The sequence below is a fragment of the Scyliorhinus torazame genome, chromosome 22, assembly GCF_047496885.1.
Source record: "Scyliorhinus torazame isolate Kashiwa2021f chromosome 22, sScyTor2.1, whole genome shotgun sequence".
Lineage (NCBI taxonomy): Eukaryota > Metazoa > Chordata > Chondrichthyes > Carcharhiniformes > Scyliorhinidae > Scyliorhinus > Scyliorhinus torazame.
In genome coordinates this window covers 47,913,082-47,933,830 of record NC_092728.1, presented here as the reverse complement: position 1 = coordinate 47,933,830, position 20,749 = coordinate 47,913,082, and the positions used below count along the sequence as shown (strand labels likewise).

General features: G+C 48.6%; 1 protein-coding gene across 3 annotated transcripts in view; it reads left to right on the top strand.

Moving 5' to 3' along the window:
• LOC140398808 (uncharacterized) overlaps positions 1-20,749 on the top strand; it is a 195,347-nt gene that overhangs the window by 15,359 nt on the left and 159,239 nt on the right. For 2 of the 3 annotated variants that reach the window (XM_072487775.1, XM_072487774.1), the window contains exons 4-5: positions 3,409-3,510; positions 9,403-9,517. In XM_072487775.1, the coding sequence (XP_072343876.1) occupies positions 3,409-3,510; positions 9,403-9,517 (217 nt within the window). The remainder of the gene's footprint in view (positions 1-3,408; positions 3,511-9,402; positions 9,518-20,749) is intronic. The other variant, XM_072487776.1, reaches the window with a different exon arrangement.

Sequence of the window (20,749 nt, the reverse complement as noted above, 5' to 3'; positions counted from 1 at the left end):
TATTTAATGCTAGCATCTCCTTTATTTAATGCACCCATATTCATTGTGAAATGGGAAATATCATTTTTTATAACATGTCACTAATTTAAGAAGGAATTGTTACAATCTGATTAGGGACCAGTAATCTTTTGTTTAAAGTGGACAATGTTTGAAATCCTAGTTACCCACTAAGAGAATAAAGCCACAAGATTCCACGGTTTTAAATAAACTTCGCTATACAAAGTCAGAAAAATAAAACACTCTACAATATCTATCTTATACCCGAATCTTCAGAACCAACATGAAGTAAATCCAAAATAACAGACAAACTGAGGTCAAACACAACACATGTACATTAAATGGCAGATGCGACCAAAAGAGATCCTACGGTTTTTTCACCCAGGCATCAGTAACCAATGTGAGTCACAAACTCTCAGTAAATCTTCTTCTCCCAAAGAAGGGAATTCAACTCTTCATTTTTGAAGACCTAACCTCTGAATTTACTAAAATACTTTTCCGTCTTGGATTACCTCAATGACAGCTCACTCATAGTTCAATCTCTTCCCCTCAGACTTCATTCCATGGGATTTGCAAAGCTGCACTCCTGCTTCTAATTACCACCACTCGCAACCCTTTCACAGATCACCAGATTCACTGGGTTGGCACTGCACTTGAGTTTCCCTGAACCCTGGGTGCACAAAACTGTAAATGGCTTGCAGGGTTTCTCTGAGCTTCAACTGCCTCCAGCATGGAGCCAGCAACCGGCCACCACCTTCTCACTTCCCCATGACTTCTATGAGCCCTAGCTGCTTTGAGCCTACTAAAAGCAACACCTTTTCAGTATCCTCTTCCCCAGCTACAGAACACTCTGATAAATTGAAATCTGAGAATTTTGTTAGGCTCCACCTATAAACATGATGTCCTCGCCTTTCAGTGTTCGCTGAATGCTTTTAAACTAATTTAGCTGTAACTCCCAAAACATAACGGGCAGATTCTTTGTTTGGAAGACTAGTGTTCTCCCACCAGAGTAGAATCGCTCCTGGTCTGTGCTAGCAGTAGAAGCGGCGCTCAGGGTAATTCACTCTCCCTTATTTATGCACGGGAATGATACCCCGGGATTCCATTCTAAATCCCACTATTGGGTTGCCTATCTGAGCGTGTGGTCCGATGCAGCATTCTGGTGACATTCCCTCCCCTCCCCCCCCAACACCACCATCACAACATCAGTCTTGCCCTCTGCTGACAAATAGGGGCACCCCCCCACCCCAACCATCATGGGAATTGCTAGGTCACCCCTCTCTTTCCTCCCCCACCCCCCCCACACACACAGATAGCACACATGCTTGAGGGTAACTGAGCCCCGATCCCATCAGAGACCTCCCCATCAGACTCCACCATAAAAGATCCCCGTAGCAGGGACCCCTCCCTACCAGAGAACCCCCCACCACCACCAAAGACCTCTTCTCTCTCTCCTCCTCCTCCCCCCCCCCCACCAGCCAATACTAGAGGCCCTCCCAATACCTTATCAGAAACCCCCCTCCACCCCCCACCATATCGGAGATTCTCTTCTCTTTCTCCCCCTGCCCATATAGAAGATGCCCCTCCCATATCATCATATCAGAGTTCACACCCCCCTCCCCACCCCAGCACATCAGAGATCCCACCCCCGTCAGTCAATGCTGCCAGGATGTGTAGAAAGAAGCAGCTGTTACTTCATAGAAAGCCAAAACACATTGCAAGACTTTAAACACCCCTTTGATCTACGAGGCTTTCAAAGAGCGATAGCTTTTAGTAGGATGCAATTGACAGGATTGTTTATTTTCACCTCCCTTCATGCTTGAATGCATCTCAAATGCCTTGCTGTGTTGATAATCACAATGTTTATCAACATCTAGGAGATAAGTGCTTTCACTTTCTCTTCTCAGCAGAATGCACTTAACACCTTTTTGATGTGGTGATAACCTGTCAATCATAGCTAGATGTTTATAAATATTGTGGTTAGCTTCAATTTTCTTTCCCCTTATCTATATATATCTGATTTTCATTGCCTAGCAGTTGCTGAGAATATGCAGCAAATGGAATTCAAGATGTAGCTGTGTACCTATTGGAGTTCAATACTGGCATTTAGCAAAAGTAGGTAGGATTATAGATGCAAATGGGACAGTCTGGATTTTTGTAACAGTGTGAAACAATGCTAGGTTTTTGACAGAATTAGGATCAGTGTCCTCGGGCTTTGAAACCCCCTATTAAATCTCCCCTTAACGTTCCCTGCTTTAAGGCAAACAATTCCAGCTTCTATAGACTTTCCACATAACTTAGTCCCTCACCTAAGTAGGTTCTGCACCCACTCCAGGGCCTGGAGATCCTTCCTAAAATGGGAATCCTCGCCATCTGTAAAATTGCAAACATCATGGAGCCATGGAACCACTCAAAACGGATATTCCTTTTGAGTGGGAAATTTGATGTTTTAAAAACTTAACTGCATTTTCTTTTAAATACCTATTTTTATGACCCTTTTGGGGACCAAGGACTGTGCTCTATACGATTCCCCCCTTACAAGCTGAGTAGGAACTATCATGGTAATTGGGGATGGGGTTTCCCTTAACAGGGGGAACTATTCAGTATAAAAAACCCTGACCTGGGTGCAGGTCAGGAAAGGTGGCCCTTCGGGGAGAGGAGTTGTAGTTTTGTTATTTGTGTATACCGTAATAAGCCAGTTTTTCATTTCTACCATATCTTGTGTTCCTGTTGTCTCTCCTGTCGGGTTCTACATTTATCCTTTAAAAAACAATGGAATACTTTGAAGAAAGGTATTCCCATATCTCATCTTATCTTTCATTATTTTATAGCTGGAAATAAATATAGTACCAAATGAATCACCTTGACTGAAAAGAAGACACAAAACTTAACTTCTGCATTCCCAATGACACCCTTTCTCCCATAATCATTCCCAATAATCTGAAGAGTTAAGGAATGGGCAAGTTTTTAACATTGTGCTGCCTGATAGTGGTGGAGGCAGGTTCAGTCAAGGCATTCAAGGAAATTAGATTATTGTCTGAAAAAGAAGATATGCAGGGTTGAGGAGAGGAAATGGGGGAATGGACTTAGGGGTGATTGCTCATTTAGAGAGCTAGTGTGGACACAGTGGGCTGACTGGCCTCCTGTGCTATAACAATTCCTTGATTCTGTGATATGTGGACCAGACGATTATCCAACGTTATCAAAAATCAAGCTCATCATGCAGATGCTTGCACTCTTTCATAAAATACCCTATTAATCAGGATTTCATATTTTTGATCAGAAATTTTGCATCATGTGATAGGAAGCAAGACTATTTGGTCAGGTGCAACTCTATAATCGTACTGGATCCACATTTAACATGGTGTTGGGTGTTGGCAGTAGAAGTTATTTGTCTGTTCTCTGTCTCAGGTTTGCTGCTGAGCAGGATAGCCTTACCAGATGGACAGATGATAGTAAAACGACAGAGGAAGTAAATCAAAAGGATGCATTCTTTTCTTGGGCATTGGAACGGTAATGTCTTTGGGTGTGGATTTTATCACTTCCATCAGAACTTTGGATAGTTTTGGCCAGAAGAACATTGTTGCCAAGTAAAAATCTTCTATGTGGAAGCAAAATTTGAGTGTTGGGTTTTATGATTTATTCAATATGGGTATTAGCAACTTGGAAATAAAATCTTAATGCATGTAGACCTTATGGTACAAGAATTAAACTTTTTTAATGACCCGCCCAAAGGCTTCGAGAGTAAGTATATTTTGTGGTATACCTTTGAGCCATTTGGAATGGAAAAGTCCAATTTTCACTAGTTATTCTGAGCATACTAGAGCGGCAGTTGAAGCACTTCAGCATCCCTGGAATTAAAAGGGAAAATTTGATCATGGTTCCTCCTCCAGATTATTATCACATGAACCCCTACCTGAAAAAGCTCATGGGCGGGATTCGTGGACTTTCATGATGGCAAAACTGGCACCACACCTGGACCAATTCTGCTACCGTTAAGGCGCTCGCACCGGCACAATGTGGAACACAATCGATTCTAATGAGATATGGTACCGGATTCGCCGGTTTCGCGATTGACACTCAGGAGGCTGACAACTGCAGCCGCATATACACACTTCACTCCCACACACTCTATCCCAGCCAACAAGATGGCAGCGAGGATAGCGGCCCCAAGATTCATGGATGCTGAGCTGGAGACCCTCCTGGATGCAGTGGTGGAGAGGAGGATGACCCTGGCCCGGGAAGGAGGCTGCCAGCCGCTGGAGTTCGCCGTGCCTCGGCACAGATAGCAGACACGGTCAGCGCATGGGCAACATCATCCAGACCAGCCAGCAGTGCCTCAAAAAATTGCACGACCTCGGGGCGATCAGGGTGAGTAAGTAGCACTATGCCTCGCCCGTCCTACACCCTACACACCCATAACCCCCCCCCCGCCCCGCCGGGCCAGGAGAAGGCTGTGCACAACGCTGGGAGTGGGATAAGACAGGAGGGGGACTGCCGAACCTGCAGCCCCTCAGTGTGGCAGAGTAGAGGGCGCGGGACATGGTCGGCGGTCCAGAGGAAAGGGAGGTCACCAAGGTGGAGTTCGGCCGTGGCTAGGAAGTGAGACCTTGCTGAGTTGCCGCTCCCCATGATTTGTGTCAACACTACCCGCACCCCAACACCACCTTCACCTTAGCAAATATTTTGGCTATGGATCAGCATGTCCAAGGCCCGGGGCATTTTGTGCAGGTGCTAGCCGAGGCCCAGGGCAGGGTTGATGTCTCACAGGCAACATGAGCGTGGCCCAGTCACAGTAGGCCACGGCTTGGAACGTCGGCGACATTGCCCAGGCGCAGGCCATAAAGGTGCAGACACAGAGGAAGGTGGTCCAGCCCCAGACGGAGATGGCGCAGTGACTGGGTGATGTGACACAAACCCAGAAGGTGGTGGCACAGTCCCAGAAGGAGATGATCCACTCCATGGCCGCGAGCGTACGGACCCTGGTTGAAACCAGAGCGGGCCTCCAGGACTGACAGTGCCAGGTGGTAGGGGAGCCTCCGGGGATAGCTCTGTTCGCACCCCCATCCCATTGAGTAGCCCGGGGGCCATTGGGCACCCCGAGGAGGAAGGAGGAGGTGATGGAGCCTCTGCTGAAACAGTGCAACCTCGGACCTCCCCACCCACAGCGGACGTGACAGGGCAGCACCACGCCGCCTGGGGCACCCAAGCAGCAGCCGGGCCCATTCAGACCCAGTCGCTCCAGTAGACTGCTGCCAACAGGAACCCAGGTCGCAGGGCGGGAATCACAGCAGGCCGCCTCCACTCCTGCTGTACCGTCTGGGGAACCACCTATATGTTGCATTCGGGCCCGTAAGTCCAGAAAGTTAGACACCAGTTAGGTTGGTTCGGCTGCAGGGCACAGTTCGTAAATAGGGGCTAGGGCATGTATCTGTAAATATTTGTTCACATTATACACCTGTTACCACTGTTACAACCTGCCTCGGTGCTCTGTCAGATGGGTATGAGGTTTGGACTGCTCTGGCTGGCCAAAGGAAGGGGGGGAATGGGCGAATGTTGTGGATAGCCCCGACTGTCTCCACCCCCAACCCCGACCGTCCCCACCACTGTCAACTCAGAAATTCAATGGGACCATGTGATGGAATGGCCAGCTCGCATGCAGGCCTCACTCAGGTGGACAGTGGAAAGTACTACTGTGGGCAGGAGTCAGACATTGGCATACGATGTGGAGCACCAGAGCTCATCGCAGAGCGGATTGTCATCATCCTCCATCCCAGGCACCAGACCCGCTTTTACTGCCAACCCAGGGCCCACACCCCATAGTGCGGCAGGTATGTATCACAAACGGGGTTGCAGGCGGTGGTGGGGGTGCGGGGTAGCCGGCATTTGAGTGAGGGGGTGAGATGCGGTGCCTGTCCCCCTAGCCATCTCTTTCCCCAATAACCCCATCCCCACATTGGTAAACCTGGAGCCGATCAGAGCATTCTGTGCACGTTGTCCTGGTGCACATATCATGCAGTCTACCATGCCTGCCAGAGTCCCATGTCCTGCCCATCCTCACCCTCCCCTGCATCCCCCTTGTCGGAGGGGGACTGGCATTCCTCCTCCTCCTCCAGAACATCGCTCCTAGCTGCGCGATGTTATGGAGGACGGGCAGCAGCCGGCACGATGCGGGCAGCCCTCTGCGTCATACTGGAGGGCCACTCCAGAGCAGTCCAGGCACCTGGACCGCATCTTCAGGAAGCTGAAGCACCGTCGATCACAGCCCTAGTTGCCGTCGTTGTAGTGGGTCTCCGCATCGGTCTGTGGCTTCCGGATAGGTGTCATCAGCCACGACAGCAGTGGATAGCTCCTGTCACCCAGGAGCCAACCCCCCCAGTCGGTGGGGGTGTGTCTCAAACATGTCAAGGATCGAGTGTGGCAGGATGAAGGCATCGTGCACACTGCCCGGGTATCGGGCACAGAGGTGAATGATGTGCAGCTGATGGTCACATATTGGCTGCACGTTCGTTGAGTGGTACCTCCTTAGGTTGTTGTAGAGCGGCGTGTCATCTGCAGGTGCTCATAGGGGGACATGCATCCAGTTGATCAGCTCCTGGACCTGGGGCAACCTGTCGATGACGGCAAACCCCGCTGCCAGGGCACTGGTTGACTTGTCCACATTGTAATGGTTATATTGAGCCGCCTGGGCATTTAGAACTTCCGTGACGGCACGGATGCACCGAGGTTTGTCAGATCCCGACTGGTCCCCACTCGGTGCCTGGAAGGACTCTGTGGCGTAAAAGTTCAGGGTGACCATCACCTTGACAGCCACTGGGAGGGGGTATACTCCATAGCCCTGCGGTGCAAGGTCTGATATCAGCTAGCAGATATATCGCACTGTCTCTCTCTGCTCAGCCGGAGACTTCGACGGCATGCACGGTCCGGCAGGGCCTTAAATGCCGGGCGCTGCCGGTACCCACGAGGCCTCCTTGGCACCTCCTCCTCCTGGCCTGTTGGGAGGCTGGCTCTCCATCCTGGGCGGCTGCCACCTGTCCCTCTGCGACACACTTCAGCGCTGCACGCTCCGCTCCTGCACGCTCTGCTGCTGCAGCTTCCTCCTCCTCGAGCAGCGCCAGCTCGTACAGCCGCAGGGCATCCCCCAGGGCTGTGACGACTAGCAGGAAGGCCACCATTGCTGGTTGCATTCAAATGTTCATTGTCTGCAGGAGGATAAAGGCCTACATTTTAGCATTGCAGGTTCTGACCCCGCATGTCCCACCCCCCATCTCTGAACTCCTGGTCCTGTCGTTGCCCAGCACTGTGGGGGCCTCTGGCCCTGGCGCCTGTCCCTGATGCCAGGGGTACCATTGGCTGACACTTCTACTCTCTAGGAGTAGGCTCCGCAGCCCGCGCTCCCGCAGGGGCTACTGTGGGCGTTGTCCTGGCTGGGCAACCGGTGAGTGGCGGCCGGGTTGCGGCGGGGGGGGGGGGGGGGGGGGGGGGGGGCAGTGGATTAGGTGGGGGAGTGGGGCACTCATACAGTTGGTGTCACTGCAGAGCCAGGGTGCATGGTCAGTGGGGTGCACAACAAAATGGTGCCATGGAGGCCGTGGTAATCCGTGGCTGGACACCGCCCCAGTCCCTTTGGTTAGGTGGGGGGGGGGGCACCCCAGGGGTCACCCCGGCCACACGGCCCGCTCCCCTGGCACGGTTTCCCACTCCAGACAGTCCGGCCTGGCAACCCACAGTCGCTCCTCTGTATCCTACCTCCTCTCTCTCTCTCTCTCCCTCCCTCATTAGCCATGACGCCAGTTTCACGATTTTTAAAAGCACAAGTGAACCGTGCTGTCGAGAACTTTGTGCATCATAAGACAATAAGACAAAGGAGCAGAATTAGACCACTCGGCCCATCGAGTCCCCATAACCCCTGATCCCCTTATTAAACAAGAACCTATCTATCTCTGTCTTAAAGACACTCAGTGAATTGGCCTCCACAGCCTTCTGCGGCAAAGAGTTCCACAGATTCACCACCCTCTGGCTAAAGAAATTCCTCCTCATCTCTGTTTTAAAGGATCGTCCCTTTAGTCTGAGATGGTGTCCTCTGGTTCTAGTTTTCCCTACAAGTGAAAACATCCTCTCTACGTCCACTCTATCCAGGCCTTGCAGTATCTTGTAGGTTTCAATAAGATCCCCTCTTATCCTTCTAAACTTCAAAGAGTACAGACCCCGAGTCCTCAAATGCTCTTCATTCCAGGGATCATTCTTGTGAACAGCCTCTGGACCCCTTCCAAGGCCAGCACATCCTTCCTTAGATACAGGGCCCAAAACTGCTCACAATACTCCAAATGAGGTCTGACCAGAGCCTTATACAGCCTCAGAAGTACATCCCTTGTATTCTAGCCCTCTTGATATGAATGCTAACATTGCATTTGCCTTCTTAACTGCCGACTGAACCTGCACATTCACCTTAGAGGAGGAGGAGAATCGCAGTGGCCTCAGAAAATACCGGGTCGGACCCGCTAATGATATTCAAACGGTGTTTACTGTATGAGCATTCCGGATCGCATTGATGCCGCCGTCGAGGTGACAGGGAATTTCAATTTGGCCGCGATTTTGGCCTATTCTCTGCCCAGTCGCATTTCCCGATTTCGGTGTCAGTCAATGGAGAATCCTGCCCCATATATTTACCTTTTGGGTGAAAAAAGGAGTAAACCCAACTAGGATACAGAAACTGTTACCATGTAGTCAGTCATAGGAACAGGAGTGGGCTATTAAGCCCCACGAGGCTACTCCACCATTCAGTAGATCCATATCTAGTAAAAATATTCCTGTCTAATTTATCTACTCTTGAAAGATCCTGTTGTCCCAGAATCCACACCCTTTTTGAGAGAAAATTTGGAGTTTCACAACCTTTTATTTGGAAAACATGTTTTCTGATTTAACTCCTGAATGGTCTCGTTCTAATTTTAAGATTACATCCCCTTGTTTTTGACTTCCCCCAATTGAAGAAATAGTTTCTCCATATCTACCGGTTGAAAACTTCATGTTTTGAACACCTTGATCAGATAGGCCCTCAGTCTTCTCTACTGAAGAGCACATGAGCCAATTTTATGCAACCAGTCCTCGTGCTTTAATCCCTTGTTGAATCTGAGTTGCATCCACTTCAAGCCCCCACCACCACTGAAATGCAATGTGCAAACCTAAACTCAACTCCTCAGATGGATGAATAGTTGCTAAGATGAAGATGATTAATTCCTATGGAATCATACCCAAGTATGGTTTCAGCAGGGTTGGGGGAGAAAAAACTGGAAGGGGGAATGAATGAGTTATATGGAACTGCTCAAGTATATTACCACACTTTGATCCATAATTTATGCACCACATGGGAAATTTGTTAATGGCTGAAAATATTTGTGTTTCTAGAGCTGAAAATTCAAACATTAAACATCAAGTCTTCGAAGAATTTGCAATGGAAGAAAAGGAAGGGTTGATTTTGGAAAATGACTACCTGAGCCCAACAGTGACTGTCCATAAACTGGTGAGACTGTTTTGTCTTTTCCCTTTCCACACAATAGGGGCTGGTTTAGCACCCTGGGATAAATAGCTGGCTTTTAAAGCAGACCAAGGCAGGCCAGCAGCTCGGTTCAATTCCTGTACCAGCCTCCCCGAACAGGTGCTGGAATGTGGCGACTTGGGGCTTTTCACAGTAACTTCATTTGAAGCCTACTTGTGACAATAAGCAATTTTCATTTCATTTCATTTCATTTCACTGCACACTTGAAATTGCAGACTTGGGTTAAGATCGTGACGTCTCGCGACTCAAAGGTTGGTGGAGCTGTGGATGGTGATGAGAGTTGTCAGAGGAAACGGCAAGATATAGAGCGGTTGAAAACTTGGGCGGAGAAATGGCAGATGGAGTTTAATCCGGGCAAACGTGAGATAATGAATTTTGGAAGGTCTAATATAGATGTGAATTATACAGTAAATGGCAGAACCCTTAAGAGTATTGACAGGCAGAAAGAAATGGGTGTACAGTTCCACAGATCACTGAAAGTGGCAACACAGGTGATAAGGTCATCAAGAAGGCATACGGCATGGTTGCTTTCATCCGTCGGAGCATTGAGTTTAAAAATTGGCAAGTTATGCTGCAGCTGTACAGAACCTTAGGCCATACTTGGAATATTGTGTACAATTCCGGTCGCCACTACCAGAAGGATATGGAGGCTTTGGAGAGAGTACAGAAGAGGTTTTTTCAGATATTGCCTGGTATGGAGGGCATTAGCTATGAGGAGAGGCTAGATAAACCCGGATTGTTTTCACTGGAATGACTGAGGTTGAGGGGCCTGATAGAGGTTTACAAAATTATGGAGAGAGTGGATAGTCAGACACTTTTTCTCAGGGTGCAAAAGTCAATTACTAGGGGATATAGATTTAAGGTGGAGGGGAGATGTGCGAGGCAAGTTTTTTTTACACTGAGTGGTGAGTGCCTGGAACATACTGCGGGGATGGGGAGGGGGAGATGGTGGAAGCAGATACGATAGCGACGTTTGAGAGACATCTTGACAAATACATGAATAGAATGGGAATAGAGAGATACGGACACCGGAAACTGCAGAAGGTTTTAGTTTAGATAGGCATCATGATCAGCGCAGACTCGAAGAGCCTGTTCCTGTGCTGTATTCTTTGCACCCCGTTGGATCTTGCAAGATTTACCGGCCGCGTCACTTCCTGAGTCGGACGTGATGTAGCCATTAGATTGCAGCCCATATGTATTTGTTAGAGGAGTTACATCACAGTGAGGGGAAAATACTGATGCCAACAAGCTCAATACTGGCCCTTTTTCTATTTCACATAAATGACTGATTCAGAAATACAATGCAAAGTGGTGAAATTTGCAGATGATGCCAACCTAAGAGGATTAAAGTAAAATGTATTTTATTCCACACGTGTAAAAAAACAGTAACATATATAACAATACACTCCACAACCCCTCAGTCCACAGTTTGTACAATTTCCCTGTTTACTCCTAACCTTCCCCCCCCCCACCCTTCTCCCCATCCCCCACGGCGAACAGTTCCTCAAACATTGTCATGAAAATCCCCATCATTCTCAAAGCCCTCTGCTGACCTCCTCAACTCAAATTCGATCTTTTCCAATAGAAGAAAGTCGTACAGGTCTCTCAGCCACACCTCCAATTTAGCAAGATCCTTCACCGGGCAATTAGAGAGACGAAGGCCACGACATCGGCCCCCTTCCCTTCCAGCAGCTCCAGCACTTCCGATACCCCAAAGATCGCCACAATTGGGTCCGGCCTGACCTCCACCCCCACAATTTTAGATAATGTCCCAAACACTGTTTCCCAGTAACACTCTAGCTTTTCGCAACCCCAGAACATGTACGCATGATTGGCTGGCCTTCGCCCACACTTCTCGCACTCGTCGGCCACCCCCTGAAAGAACCCACTCATCCTCGCCCAGGTCATATGTACCCTGTGCACCACCTTGAACTAAATCAAGCTCACCCTCACGCAGGAGGAGGTTTTATTGACCCCAAGCATCACCTCGCACCACAGTCCCCAGCCTGTCCCCCACTCCCCGCCCCAACTCCTCCAATTTGTTATTGATCCTCACCACTTGCACCCCTCCCCCAACTACCCATATATATCCCCAATTCTACCCTCTCCTGACTCATCCGGGAGCGGAAGTTGCTGCAGTACGGTGTACCTCGGCAACCTGGAAAACGTCCTCCACTGCTTTCGTATAAAGTCCCTTGCCTGCATGTATCTAAATTCACTGGATCAATGTAATCTTAACATGTAGCTGAGTAATAACAGAATGGGTTGGTCAAGATGTGTAACTGTGTAGAACAAAGACAGATGAAGTTTAATGCAGAGAAATGTTAAATGCTACCCTGTGGGAACGAATAATAGATAAAACATACTCCATGAATGTGTTAAAATAATTTAAGATGAAGCTGAAAAAGACCTAGGAATCTTGATACTATGTACTTTGTATTGAGTCTAAGACAGAGCAGAAATCAACAAAACCAATAGAATATTGAATTACATGGACCCAACAGTGGGTTGGAGATCATGATCAAATTTTATCTCACACATATCAGACCACACTGAATCCAGTTCTGGTAAGGCACAAGAAAGGCATTTATGCACTAACATCATTGCAGCAATTAACACCAGAGGTATTAATTATTGAAAAAGATTGGAGTAACTCTGATTTTACACCCAAGAAATAAAGTTAAGAAATAGCCTTGTAAAGGCACATAAGATGTTAGGACTGGTCTCCAGGTGAGGTTCCCAAAATTTGGGGTGAGGAGGGATGAATTGGCTCCCTTTCTTTATTCAACCACCTCTGTCGTAACAAGATTAATTTAAAAAGGATCCCTTCTCTTGCGGATGTCTTTTCTCAGCCCAATATTTATGTTTTAAAAGGAGCCAATTTAACCAGGCTTTTTTGAGTTGGAGTGAGTTTATTAGCATCGAAATGTGAGAAAAATGATAAAGCACATGTATATACATTCGCACAGATTAGAAATGAGGAGCATGATTTACCGGCCGCGCCACTAAATCACGGAAAAACGGGAACCGTGCTGGACCCAATCGTTTTGCGATCTAACTGGCCCGTTCCCGTTGGAGAGGTCAGGTCCCGCATGGCAGGAAACCAATATTCACCGGTTTAAAGCCAATCTCCGAACATTAACGGAAACGACCCCCTATCTAATGGCCTCCTGTGATGTAACCGCCTCCCCAGCAAGTGGATACGCGAGCTCCGATTAGTACACCTTTTTTAAAATGTGAAGCTGGCGGAGTAGCTGCTGTGGGGATCCGATGAGGTAGGTAGCCATCTTCGAACCTGGATGGTGAGCCCGGGGACACTGTGGTTGCAGCCCCAATGCTCGGTGGGGGAGGGGGGGCCTCAGTCGGTGGGGTTGACCGCTATTGGTAGGTGGCGCCCACGGGTCCCCCATAACCGCAACATGGTACCATAGTGGTTAGCACTATGGCTTCACAGCGCCAGGGTCCCAGGTTCGATTCCCGGCTTGGGTCACTGTCTGTGCGGAGTCTGCACGTTCTCCTCGTGTCTGCGTGGGTTTCCTCCAGGTGCTCCAGTGTCCTCCCACAAGTCCTGAAAGATGTGCTGTTAGGTAATTCGAACATTCTGAATTCTCCCTCTATGTAGCAGAACAGGCTCTGGTATGTGCCGACTAGGGGCTTTTCACAGTAACTTCATTGCAGTGTTAATGTTAGCCTACTTGTGACAATAAAGATTACTATTATTATCACCCCACCCCCCCGGCCCATCTGTACCCAAAACGGGGGCAGCTTCGGCTACTGCCTATGTCCTGTTCTCCGCTCCCCCCCCCCTAGCTGCGCAGATGTCGGTAGGGGAGCGGGGAAGGTGTTGGTGCCACCGTCGCCACCCGAGCTGGAGGCTCCAGGGTGGCCCCCTCCCGGTCGTTGCCGGTAGGGCCTGGGGGTCACTATGGACGGAGTACCCCCTGCCTACCTCCGCCTGCCCCAGCCCCTCTCCCCCAAGGGTGCACCGCGTTGGCCTCGGTGCCAAGCATTGCCGGCGCTATGTTATGGGCTAGGGTTTAGAAAACTCCAAAGTATGTTATGGAGTTCACCTGACCTCTAACTGTTTATTGATTTGGGCTATGATGAGCACAAGAGCCTGCCCTTCAGGTGTTATTCAACAGAGGTCTTAGGCACTTTTAATCAAAAAAACCAAGCTTTATTCTACAAATTTAGTTAACATTTGTATAAACACGCACAGTAAGAATTTTTATCAACTGCAAACATAAAGACCCCACACAGCTACAGTAATCTATGTATAACCCTTAATGAATTCCCCCTTAACTGTTCCAATTCAATAACAAAATGCAAGTAAAACCAGAAACCCCTTTGCAATGATGGCAGATGGAGTTTAATCCGGACAAATGTGAGGTAATGCATTTTGGAAGGTCTAATGCAGGTAGGGAATATACAGTGAATGGTAGAGCCCTGAAGAGTATTGAAAGTCAAAGAGATCTAGGAGTACAGGTCCACAGGTCACTGAAAGGGGCAACACAGATGGAGAAGGTAGTCAAGAAGGCATACGGCATGCTTGCCTTCTTGGCCGGGGCATTGAGTCTAAGAATTGGCAAGTCATGTTGCAGCTGTATAGAACCTTAGTTAGGCCACACTTGGAGTATAGTGTTCAATTCTGGTCGCCACACTACCAGAAGGATGTGGAGGCTTTAGAGAGGGTGCAGAAGAGATTTACCAGAACGTTGCCTGGTATGGAGGGCATTAGCTATGAGGAGCGGTTGAATAAACTCGGTTTGTTCTCACTGGAACGAAGGAAGTTGAGGGGCGACCTGATAGAGGTCTACAAAATTATGAGGGGCATAGACAGAGTGGATAGTCAGAGGCTTTTCCCTGGGGTAGAGGGGTCAATTACTAGGGGGCATAGGTTTAGGGTGAGAGGGGCAAGGTTTAGAGTAGATGTACGAGGCAAGTTTTTTACGCAGAGGGTAGTGGGTGCCTGGAACTCGCTACCGGAGGAGGTGGTGGAAGCAGGGACGATAGTGACATTTAAGGGGCATCTTGACAAATACATGAATAGGATGGGAATAGAGGGATACAGACCCAGGAAGTGTAGAAGATTGTAGTTTAGTCGGGCGGCATGGTCGGCACGGGCTTGGAGGGCCGAAGGGCCTGTTCCTGTGCTGTACATTTCTTTGTTCTTTTGTTCTTGTTCTTGCAAAGGTGTGACCCAAAGCAAGACATTCCTACTGGTATTAGACTGTTATTTAATGTGCGAATTCCTTCCAGAAAGCAATTATCTCTTTTAAGTTATCAAGCAGTCTGGAAACAGCTTTTAAAATGAAGATAGAGTGACACTTCTTTCAACCTGTGGAGTTCAAACCAATCCAAACTCAAAGTAAAAACTCCGACCCACAGTCCAGCTCCACCCACACAATGACATCACTGAAGCCATGTGATAAGACAAAAACATTTCTTAAAGGACCATTCCCATGACAGCTATCTCCTGTGGAATCAGCTTTTGGGACTCCGCCAATCAGCTGTAAACCTACAGGAGTGCCACTGACACCCCCTCTGAATCTCTCGGCCGTACCCTTTCGACTGCATCAGTTCTGGGTAGACCTGGTCCAGAAGCTCAGCATATGACTGGGGCCCAACTGGGTCCTGGGATTCAGCAAACCTCCAACTGCTGTCTGGCCTGGATGTTCCTGCCTCCACCTGATGTGCATCTGCAACTGTGTGATGCTCACCAGAATGTGCCCCAAAAGCCTGTCCACTGCTTTCGCCGACTGAGGTGTGTGTCTCTGCGCTGTTGGAGGATGTGGATGACAGCAGTGACGCGACTATTATGGTGGCACCCTTGGAGCTCTCCTCCAAGGTGTTCCCATGGTGGGGGGTGGGGGTAACCACCCCGGTTGAGCCCGTGCCATTGGATGGAGATCCAGTGGGAGAATGGACACGTGGTCAGTGGCAGGAAGGATCAACATGCTGGCATGAATAGCTCACGTGTGACGGTCATTGGGTAGGATCGGTGGTTGCTCACCTCTGCAATGAAGCCAATCTCGACGTTGGTGACCAATCTGTCCTTGGTTACAGGACTCGTTGTTCGTAGGGGGTGAGAACCTGATGTCCCGTACCCTGCCCCCATCTATTAGGGGCCAGCTTCTCCTGCGGGACACAAAGAGGGCATTGTGCACCTTTGTGTGTGTGCACTCCCTCGAGAGCAAGAACATCCTTCCTCCGAAAAGGAGACCAAAACTGCACACAATATTCTAGGTGTGGCCTCACCAAGACCCTGTATAATTGCAGCAACACATCCCTGCTTCAGTACTCAAAACCTCTCGCAATGAAGGCCAACATACCATTAGCCTTCTTTACCACCTGCTGCACCGGCATGCTTACCTTCAGCAAATGGTGCACAAGGAAACCCAGGTCCCGCTGCACACTCCCCTCTTCCAATTTGCAACCATGCAGGTAGTAATCTGCCTTCCTGTTTTTACTTCCAAAGTGAATAACCTCACACTTATCCAAATTATACTGTATCTGTCATTGATTTGCCCACTCGCCCAACCTGTCCAGATCATGCTGTAGGATCTCTGCATCCTCGTCACAGTTCACCCAACTTGGTATCATCTGCAAACTTTGAGATGTTGCATTTTGTTCCCTCATCCATTAATATATATATTGTGAATAGCTGGGGTCCCAACATCGATCCCTGTGGCACCCCAATTTGAAAAGGACCCATCTTTGTTTCCTTTCTGACAACTTGTTTTCTATCCACCTCAATACACTTCCCCCAAACCCATGCGCTTTAATTTTGCACAATAATCTCTTATGCAGGACTTTGTCAAACGCTTTCTGAAAGTCCAAGTATACCACATCGACTGGCTCACCCTTGTCAACTGGATTGGATTTGTTTGTTGTCACGTGTACCGAGGTACAGTGAAAAGTATTTTTCTGCGAGCAGCTCAACAGATCATTAAGTACATGAGAAGAAAAGGGAATAAAAGAAAATACATAATTGGGCAACACAACATATACAATGTAACTACATAAGCACTGGCATCGGGTGAAGCATACAGGGTGTAGTGTTAATGAAGTCAGTCCATAAGAGGGTCATTTAGGAGTCTGGTGACAGTAATGGTTACATCTTCAAAGAATTCCAACAGGTTTGTCAAGCATGATTTCCCCTTCATAAATCGATGCTGACTCTGACTGATCCTGCCTTTCTAAATATTCTGCTATAAAGTCCTTGATAATGGATTCAAGAATTTTCCCTACTACTGATATTCAGCTTACCGGTCTATAATTCCCTGTTTTCTCTCTACCTCCCTTTTTGAATATTGGAGTGGCATTAGCTACCCTCCAATCTGCAGGGACAGTTCCAGAGTCTATGGAATCCTGGGAGATGACCACCAATGCATCACACACTGGCACACCCAGCTTTAGTTGACACTGACCAGGTTTTGCAGCTGGACTTTAACCCAGTCTTTGTATAGTCTTGGCAGGCAAAACTCCACAAACAAGTCTGGGATGTTGCTCATAGGATATCTTTAATGCGTGTTAGACACCCTGGGCAAGTACGCGGTCAATTACAGGCCCCAGAGTCGCAACGTAAGTGAACCAATAATTCATATAAGGTTTTGTGAGATCTTTGACCCTTGACTGCTCCAATGACTTACAGGCACCAGATTTTTAAGTGAAACACAAAAAACTGTGGGTAGGATTCTCCGTCCCGCCAGCTCCATTTTCCAGCGTTCCGGCAGCCGGCCAATGGGGTTTCCCTTTGTGGTCATCCAACACTGTCGAGAAACCCGCGGGTACGCTGCCAGCGAAACAAAGGATTCCGCCAACAGAGATTCCCGCAATGTTTATTTTTAACATCAATAGAGATAAGACATGCAATGATTATTATAGAATATTGGCCAGCTAATCTGTTACTTCCTTTACTTTCCTTTATCGTCCCATCCTCTACCCAAATACACACAAGACAGACAAACACACAGGGAAGAGGGAAAGTGGTAAAATGACAGTGGTTAAAACTGAAGAAAGAGAGATAAGTGCCCTTGTTGCTGATATTGAGATCATTGTAGCCGGCTATCTTCCCAGGATGCCGAATGCTGCAACCACCAGATCTTCTGGTTTGGATCTTCTGACATTCAGGCTGAGGGATCCCCTCTGGAGAGTCACTTTAACTGTGTTAACCAGAACCTTCACAAGGAGGTGTGAGGTTATCCATTTTGTCCAAAAAAAATAGAGAGGCAATTATTATCTAAATGGAAAGCAGATTCAAAATGCATCTCAGCAGAGGGATCTGGGTGTCTTTGTGCATGAATCACAAAAGGTCTGTATGCAGGTACAACATTTAATCAGAAAAGCAAATTGAATGTTAACTTTAATGAAAGGACTGGAGTATAAAAGTAGAGAAGTATTGTTGCAATTGTATAGGATTTTGGCAAGACCACATCTGGAGTATTGTGTCCAGTTTTGGTCTCCTTATTTGAAGAAGGATGGGGTGGCATTGGAAGCAGATTTGATTTGATTTATTATTGTCACATGTATTGGTATACAGTGAAAAGTATTGTTTCTTGCATGCTATACAAACAATGCATACCGTACATAAGGAAGGAAGGAGAGACTGCAGAATATAATGTTACAGTTATAGCAAGGTGTAGAGAAAGGATCAACTTAATACGCGGTAAGTCCATTCAAAAGTCTGATGGCAGTAGGGAAGAAGCTGTTCTTGAGTCGGTTGGTACGTGACCTCAAACTTTGGTATCTTTTTCCTGACGGAAGGAAAGAGATTGGTGGAAGAGAGTGGGCGCGATTCTCCACTCCCACGCCGGTTGGAAGAATCGCCTGGGCCGCCAAAGTTTCCGGGGACGCCGGTCCGACGCCCTCCCGCGATTCTCCCAAGCAGCGGGAACGGCCCATCGAGTTTTGCAGGCCGGAGAATCGCCGGAGACACCCAAAATGGCGATTCTCCGGCACCCCCGCTATTCTGAGGCCCGGATGGGCCGAGCGGCCAGGCCAAAACGACGGGTTCCCCTCGGCGCCGTCCACACCTGGTCGCTGCAGTCGTGGGCGGTGCGTGAAAGCTGGGGGGGGGGCGGCCTGTGGGGGGGCGAGGGGGGATCCTGCACCGGGCTTCACCTGCAATGTGGGTCTGAAGGAGGACATCCTTCCTTCCACGGCCCCGCAAGATCTGTCCCCCATCTTCTTGCAGGGCGGATTTGGACAGGACGGCAACCACGCATGCGCGGATGACGTCCGTTATGCGGCGCCAGCCGCGTCATCTATGCGGCGCCGCTTTTACGCGGGCGACAAGGCCTGGCGCGGGTAGATGACGCGGCCCCGATACTGGCCCATTGTCAGGGCCTGAATCGGTCGGGACCGGGGCCGTTCCGCGCTGTCGTGAACCTCGACGGCGCGGCCACTTCGGCGTGGGAGTGGAGAATCCCGCCCAGTATGTCCGGGGTGAGTGGGGTCCTTAATTATGCTGGCTGCCTTTCTGAGGCAGCGGGAATTATAGATAGAGTCAATGGATGGGAGGCTGGTTTGCGTGAAGGACTGGGCTACATTCACGACCTTTTGTAGTTTCCTGCGGTCTTGGGTAGAGCAGGCTCCATACCAAGTTGTGATGCAACCAGAAAGAGTGCTTTCTATGGTGCACCTGTAGAAGTCGGTGAGGGTCGTAGCTGACATGCCAAATTTCCTTAGTCTTCTGAGAAAGTAGAGTCGTTGGTGGGCTTTCTTAACAATAGTGTCGGCTTGGGGGGGCCAGGACAGGCTGTTGGTGATCTGTACACCTAAAATCTTGAAGCTCTCGACCCTTTCTACTTCGTTCCCATTGATGTAGACGGGCATGTTTTCCACTACGCTTCCTAAAGTCGATGATAACCTCCTTCGTTTTGTTGACATCGAGGTAGAGATTATTGTCGTTGCACCAGTTCACCAGATACTCTATCTCATTCCTATACTCTGTCTCGTCATTGTTCGAAATCCGACCCACTACGGTGTCATCAACAAATTTGAAGATCGAGTTGGAGGGGAATTTGGCCACACAGTCATAGGTTTATAAGGTGTATTGTAGGGGGCTGAGGACACAGCCTTGTGGGGCACTGGTGTTGAGGATGATCGTGGAGGAGGTGTTGTTGCCTATCTTTACTGATTGTGATCTGTGAGTTAGAAAGTTCAGAATTCAGTCACAGAGAGAGGAGCCGAGGCCAAGGCCACGGAGTTTGGAGATGAGTTTCGTAGGAATGATGGTGTTGAAGGCTGAGCTGTAGTCGATAAATAGGAGTCTGACATCGGTGTCTTTCTTATCTAGGTGTTCCAGGGTAGAGTGCAGGGCTATGGAGATGGCGTCTGCTATGGACCTGTTGCAACGGTAGGCAAACTGTAGTGGGTCAAGGCAATCTGGGAGGCTTGAGTTGATTCGAGCCATCACTAACCTTTCGAAGCACTTCATGATGATGGATGTCAGAGCCACTGGACAATAGTCATTAACGCACGCTGCTTGACTTTTTTTTGGTACAGGGATGATGGCCATCTTCTTGAAGCAGATAGGGACCTCGGATTGTTGTAGAGAGAGGTTGAAGATGTCTGCGAATACCCCTGCCAGCTGATCCGCACAAGACCTGAGTGCTCGTCCGGGTGCCCCATCCGGGCCAGTGGCTTTCCGTGGGTTGACCTTCAAGAAGGCTGCTCTGACGTCTGCAGTGGTGATCTCAGATACAAGTTCATCCGCGGCTTCTGGGGTGGAGGGCTCGCTCTCGCTGACCTCTTGCTCAAAGCGGGCATAGATGCGTTGAGCTCATCAGGGAGGGGTGCGTTGAAGCCGACAATTTTACATGCCTTCATCTTGTAGCCTGTTATGTCTTGCAGACCTTGCCATAGATGGCGGGGGTCCGTGTGGCTAGCCTGGGACTTGAGTTTGGTCCGGTACTGTCTTTTGGTATCTTTGATGGATTTCTTTAGATCATATCTGGCTTCACCAGGAGGTTCACCAGATTGATTCCGGGGATGATGGGGTTGATTTATGAGGAGAAATTAAACAGTTTGGGCTTATTCTCGCTAGAGTTTAGAAGGATGAGAGACATATAAAATATTAAAAGTGATTGATAAAGTAAATATAAACAAAATGTTCCCCCTTGTGGGGCAATCTAGAACAAGAGCTCACAGATATAGGTTGAGAGGCAATAGATTTAAAACTGAGATGAGGGG